We start from the raw sequence: 7208 nt of genomic DNA, 5'->3' as shown, positions 1-7208 counted from the left end.
ATAAACATATACATATCAAATGAGTGAATAATTAAAAAAAAATACTTAAAAAAAAGTTATAAATATTAATAGTAAAATGTATAATTCATACATTGGTTAGGTATTATTACGGTGGTAATTTCTATGATTTGAAAATTAAAATGAAATAAATAAAAGTATGATATAATATTGTAAACTATATTTTACGATCAATTTATTTGCACCAACATGTAAATGGTAATATTTTGTTAAGTTTTTTTTACTACTACAGACTTAAAAAAACCCCTTAAGATTTAAAACTATGTAATAATAATTGTATTTACAATTTTTGTGATATATAGGATGAATTTTACAGTCAATAAATTATCAACCAATTAAATAAATAAATTAACATTAAATTGTGTGATTACGTCACAAACGATGCTATTTTGACACTAACGAATTAACGTTTTCACACAGAATTAAGTTTTAAATAATATTATTAAAACGTCAAATATTAATACTTTGGTATATGCTTTATACAATATTATTGTTTTCTCTTAACGATTACAAGCACAATTAAAAATAAATATAACAATGGATTTACATTATTAACGCTAATTTTAGTAGGTATAAATACAATCCGACATAGATTAATAACGATATATTCAAATCGTTTTGAAAATTATAATTATATAATATGTAATACTTTGGTATCGCGTTACGCTATATTATTTCCATCTCGTAAGATGGAATATTATTATTCACTGGTGGCCATAGATGGTTGTCCAAGAAGAAATATTTGCCGCAGACCTTAAATAATTTTGCAACGGTGCGAGTGAACGACAAGTGATAGTTTTATATCTTCCTTCGTCGCCAAATCGGTAGGTATTCTGCAAACAATAATTTTTTAGAAAAATTCTATTTAAACGTACTAAAATCAAAGGCTATGTCAGTTCCCTGTTACATAATATAAGACCAACTAGATTGCAAAACTATCGACGTAAATTATCGCGATCAATAATAATTAGCGTCATAATGACGGCAGCTTAAATGAATAAAGAGCTTTCTTATAATTTACAATGATTTATTATAGTAATAATGATAATTTGAATTCGCTATAGAATATTTCAACAGTTATAGCAAAAATAAATATTAAAAATATATAAATGTGGTACAAAGTGATAAAATCGCGGACATTTTTGACAATCTAGTTTGGTGTTAATACGTAATCACGAATAAAAAATAAACACAATGACTATTTTATACCTATATTCAAACAGTCGACGAGTTGGGGTTGGTGGTGTAGTTTTTCAACAGTTCCCTCAACCTAAGAATCTCCTTGGACGCGGACGTGAGTTCCGACTGTAGTACCAGTTCTTTTTCTCGTAGCCTCTTTATTTCATGTTGACAACTCTGGAAGACAATAAAAATAAAATAAAAAATCAATGAAATTATGAGCGAACTAAAAAGTAGACGGACGGACGACGACGATAATAATTACGAATTCACAAATTGTGTTTAAAAAAAATAGAGATACGCGTGAAAAGAAGAGACTTACCACATTCTGCCTTAACAGCTCTAGTTTGTCGCACTTTAACCTGGTTACTTCTTGCCGGAGACCTTCCACCCGGGAGTCGTTGTTCGGTGCATCACAACAGCACATGCTGCATGGCTTGCCGCTGGGCGTCTCAGCCGACGACATGCTCTCCAGACCGGTGTCGCTATCCACGGCCCCTGCCATGCCCAAACCATCGAGTTCGACGCTGTTCAACGACGACGAATCGCTTTCTGACATGGCCACGCGGCTAGCTCCGCTGCAAAAACACAAGAAATCACAAAGATTATGACCCACGTCGACGACGATTACATGTGCGCGTACGGCACCACTATATTATTGTATGATAGACGTACCTGGAAGTCCTGTGCACCGGATGGATGTCCGGACTGGATATAGGTGATGAGGGCGAACTCTTTTTGCTGCTCTTCGACAACGATCTGCCAAACTGTATTCACGAATAAAAAAACATGAAATAAAAAACGCATACATAAACATTTCGTTAGTCACGATGATAGTAATTATACACGTGAAAATAATAACAATGGACAGATGTGGTTTAACTCACGCTCGGTATGGAACCGTCTGCCGAACAACTGCTGGTCTTCTTGGATAGGCCGCCCGACACGTTGTTGTTCGCCTCAACGTTAGACAACGTTTGGGTCTTCACCCGTGCTATGAGCGCTTTGCGTACCGTATCTATGAACCTGCTGCCTGCTCCTGAGATAGTACCATTACCGCATTCCGACGACGACGACGACGAGGCCGTCGACTTAGTCAACTCGACGCCTAGACCACCACTCGAACCGCCCGTCCCGGCACTGGTGCCGCTACTGCCGCCTTCGTTGTGTCCCAGAAAATCTTTGGTCTTATCTTTCAACTCCTCGCACAATGAGTGCAATAAAGACGTTCGGGTTCTCAACTGGAAACGCCATACAAATATAAGTAAATGAGTAATTATTATTAAAACCCGACACTACGATCGACATAATATGCTAAATTTGTATATCGCAAAACTCACCTCCAACTTGGCGAATTTGTGGGCCTTGTAACAGGCGTTTTCTGCATTTACAAGTTTGGTGAGAAGGAACTGTTTGAAATCTGGTCCGTGTCTGAACACGGCCGGATTAGGCAACGTGGGTCCGAAAAAGGGCACGTCGTCTCGGGCGGTCACGCTGACTTTATACCTGCAAACGAAAGTTTTGACAAATTAAAATAAGTCATAATAATAGGTCGTTAAAAATTTTTTGTGTTAATTTTATTATTAGCAAGACATTCAAATTCTACGTACCTAACATTGGGAGTGTTGGGCTCGATCACTTGGACGACGATGTAGGCGTGTAGGAAATGTGACGCTATCATGTCTGGAGTGAACGGGGTATTAGATTCTTGAAAAACTATTGCCACGATGTCATTACCTAGAGAAAAATTCAATTAGTTAAGATTAATAATCCAAAATCCAAACGATATAACCATCTTTGAAAATTATTATAACATGACGCGCATTTATACACTTACCGATATGTCTTTTCCTTTGCAATTGTTGAGGATCGTTATCGGTGTACGGAAGCAAAGAAGATACGTGGAATATAATTTCTCTGTCTTTGAACACTTGATAAACAGCTTCGTCGCCAGTTTGACCAAACTGCGTGTCTAGACCACCTCGGTACCTTAATCCAGAGTAAATAAATAATTATTAATAATTATTATATCAAAGTAAAATGTGATAAGTGCTTACCCTTTGTGGTCTTTCAGTTGTATTCGTTGGCCAAGTAATTGGAGGAACTGATCGAACGCGGGCGAAGTATGTTGATTAGAAAATAATTCTTCCTCGCTAGTTTGGCCGTACTTTTGATATAATACACCAAATTTGAAGTGCGACACAAGAACATGTTCGTCGTAGGCGGCAATTAGTTGAGACGTTTTACAACTCAAAATGGGTGACATATTGGTAACTGATAGCTGATCGTTCAACAACTAATAGGAACAAAACATTTTTTATATTTTTAATTAAAAATTAAAATAAATTTCACAGTCATTATCTCGATTAATTACCTACGATTTATAAGTAATATTCTATAGGTATATTTGAAAAAGAAATAAAAAAAAAAGCTTTAAAATTGTTTCATATCGTATTACGAAAAGATATTAAATACGAGTAAAATTTAAATAGTATTAAGTTGCAAACAATATATTGCAATCTAGCAGATAACTCTTCAAGACAAGAATAAGTTGTTCTTATACGAGTACCTAAGTTTTGAAAGAATTGTCAATGAATAAATCACTGTAATGGATGCGTTATATTTAAATCGAAAGATAAATTATTGCATACGAAAAACGATTCTGAATAAAGACGATCTATCAGCCTATATTTATAAGGAAACTTATTTTAATGCTAGTAATTTATTTGTATATACATAATATAGTACAATTAATTGATTTTTGTCAAAAACAATAAGTTCTTTTAAAAATAATATTTTTTAAACTATAAAATAACTAAAACCATAGATGGAAAAAATTTAATTTTTCATATTTTAATTTTAAATGTTTATAAAAAAAAATAAGGTGTTTTTGTAATTTTGATATGTTAATGTTACTGTAAGAACAAGCAATATTCATACCCTTTAGGTTTAATAGAATTGGAATAATAAAATATTTATTAATTTTAAATAAGTAATGGTACGGAATGTTGAAGGTTACGACAAAATATTTAGGTACAACGTAAATAATTGATAGACGATAATGAGTTGTAGTTTTTGTGATTTGCGTACAAAAACAACCTTAGCAGGGTGGTTAGTATACAGTTGTTTAAACGAGTTTTTTGAAACTATAATAGATGATGCAACGCAGAGTTGAAAACTTATGCGTCTAAAATAATATAGTTACAACATAACACACATATGTATATTTATTGAATTACGTATATTATTGATTATACAAATCGATACAAGTATGCATATTAATTATTGGTTTAATGCAATGAATAATTTTATAACGTCCGAAACCTCTTAAAATTTAATTTAGTGATAACGATAGTCTATTGCACTGATAAACACTAACTGTGCGGGAAAATATTATACAAATATATATATATGTTACTTATAACAGCGAGGGCAGTGCAACAGCACGTGGTACTGAAATTCAGTAATAATAATAAAAACACTAGAACGAGAATGTGCATTATTGTTATTATTAAAAACCGTCCTGCCGTCAACAGATATAGTCTGGACTATTTTTATCCAGGCCAGTGCAGAGATCCAATGATGTTTATTATGATATTTATCGTGTTTCCATTCATGGGCGGATCGCCAACTATCCTAGAATATTGCTTTTCTTTTCGTTTATATTATTATTATTATTATTATGCGTCTGCACCAAGTGCACCGTATTGCAACCGTGGTTATAAAATTTTAATATCATGCGAATGGAGACCATAGGGTGTTTCTATAAAAAATGCACGCGCTTTTATTCACGACTTAATTAGTAGTGAAGAGTACACGATGACCACATTATGAGTGGTTTCCGTCTTATAAATATATAACAGAAAATTTGAATTTAGACAAATTTTGTTTTGTTGGTTTTAATATCGTAATTAACCTTTTATAAAACTGGTGAAATTATTGCCTATGTAAAAACAAAAAAAATCGATAATAAACTGGCATATAATATAAATGCTATCGACATAAATTATGTATCAAAAATCAATAATCGTACGTTATAGATTGGAGAAATATATAACTTTTAAGTTGAAGTATTTCTGAAAAAAACCCTTAAATTGCATTAGAGTTATTTGTTTTTTAATTATAATTTGTATCTAGAACATATTTTTATGAAAATTAATTTAATTAAAATTATTACTATATATTGCAATTATTATTTTATTTAAGTCTTATTACAAAAATATATTTTAATACTTTTTTATTATTTTTAAACTAAGTTTAAGTAACTAATGAAGTATGTAACTATTATGTATTTAAGTACTAAGAACTAACACGAATTTATCTAAACATACTTATTATTTTTTATAGTTATTGCGGTTATTTTTGCGTGCTTTGTTGAAGTCATAGTAATAGGGAATACAAATTATGATTAATACAAGGTATTTTATTCATTAAATTTAAGCAATTATGTATTCACATTCTTTAGTATAGTATTATAAACTAATTAATGATTATATCAATAGGTAAGGACGCATTAAATAAAAAAAAAAAACTTAGGCGCAAATTACCAACGATTTTTCCTAAACCTTTTAAATTCAGAAGTAACTTTCCAATTAAAACATTAAATTTAAGTAATATGAATCGGTGATAATATTATCTACCTATCTGCAATTCTGAACTACATAACATAATATTTGTCTAAATATGCTGTTATGAGTTTTACTTGATACAATTATTGATCTCATAAATTTCGTTAATATCATAAAAACTTTTTCATCTCCACAAATACTTCAATTTTAACTTTAGCCCCATTATCCAACTAGTGAATGGTGAATTGAAACTTTTAAAGCAATTTAAGAGGGGATTAAATTCCTAAAAGACCTTGACCATTTCACGAAAATTCAATTTTCTGTAACATTTCATTTTGTCGAAAAGTTTTATACGAAGTAAACCTGTATACACTTTATGAAATGGCATGGTATTAATAAAATATAAATTCTTTGTGTATAAATTGCATATGACATTATGATATTAAAAATACAGTTTGCCTAGAAATAAAATAAAGTGTAGTGTGATGTAGTTATACAAATTATGTGTTTTTAACGAGTTACTGACACGTGTGTCATCTACGCGCGTGTATAAAACAAAATTTTATTTAAAAAAATAATATAATACTTAATACAAGCAACGGTGTTTATTAATTTATTATTTCTAGATCTTCACTCCAGTGAATTTTTTCAAAATTATTAGTGAAAAAAAACTATAAAAATGAATAATATCATGCATAATATGATATCATTATGACACCGAATAATAGAAAAGAAAAAAAATACTGTTTCTATCATTATGACTAAAACATTGTATGATTAATGGTATTTTGTTTATGACTATCTTGAATTTAATGATCGTCAAGTAACGATCCTATATTATCATCAGATCAAGCTGAGAGAAGATATTTCTGCAAATAATAATTAAGAGCGTTGGTGCGAATTATACAGCGATACCTCCTCTTTGTAGATCCCACAGATATTGGAAAGTCTTAACTACGACAGAAACGAATGGGATTACCCATTTGTTTTTTATTTCTAACGATATTTGAGTAACACAATACAATATAATAGTATTACTACTTACCCTGGCCATATGGTGGAGCGCTGAAACGGCACATGATGAAGGTACCAGTTCATGCGTGGTGCCAGTCCGCAGCCGCAGCAAGAGTCTGGTTTGCTCTTGGGAAGCTACACTTTCGGTTTTCACACTCAACAGCACCGGACCCAGCTGATCGTCTGTACCGACAAAGTTGAAGTGTTCCTGAAACCGAACGAAGGGCAATAATAGGTGAGTCATGTACACGCATACATTTCGTCCATGACCGTAGTCGGACTATAGCAGTATAATTATTATGTATGATTTTCGTAATCAATTGTATCCAACGGATGCACAGATCGAGTACATAAATTATTTATATTTTGTGTAGGTACATTAAAAACGACTGGCTATTAAAATGTGGACTAATGAATTAGAGAGAAAGA

At 31.7% G+C, this 7208-nt stretch overlaps 1 protein-coding gene across 5 annotated transcripts in view; it reads right to left on the bottom strand.

Moving 5' to 3' along the window:
* Positions 1-518: 518 nt before the first annotated feature.
* The window catches only part of LOC112601033 (rap1 GTPase-activating protein 1), a 159269-nt gene continuing 152579 nt past the window's right edge, over positions 519-7208 (bottom strand). For all 5 annotated transcript variants that reach the window (XM_025348428.1, XM_025348429.1, XM_025348430.1 and 2 more), the window contains 10 exons: positions 6811-6987; positions 3255-3493; positions 3035-3186; positions 2808-2934; positions 2538-2703; positions 2085-2438; positions 1873-1964; positions 1520-1775; positions 1228-1374; positions 519-851 (listed from right to left, as the gene is read on the bottom strand). In XM_025348428.1, the coding sequence (XP_025204213.1) occupies positions 1234-1374; positions 1520-1775; positions 1873-1964; positions 2085-2438; positions 2538-2703; positions 2808-2934; positions 3035-3186; positions 3255-3493; positions 6811-6987 (1704 nt within the window). In that variant the 3' untranslated portion in view covers positions 519-851; positions 1228-1233. The remainder of the gene's footprint in view (positions 852-1227; positions 1375-1519; positions 1776-1872; positions 1965-2084; positions 2439-2537; positions 2704-2807; positions 2935-3034; positions 3187-3254; positions 3494-6810; positions 6988-7208) is intronic.

Source organism: Melanaphis sacchari, unplaced genomic scaffold (genome assembly GCF_002803265.2).
Source record: "Melanaphis sacchari strain LSU unplaced genomic scaffold, SCAv2.0 Contig74_pilon_pilon, whole genome shotgun sequence".
In the NCBI taxonomy this organism is placed as follows: Eukaryota; Metazoa; Arthropoda; class Insecta; order Hemiptera; family Aphididae; genus Melanaphis; species Melanaphis sacchari.
This window is presented reverse-complemented; position numbering and strand designations above follow the sequence as displayed.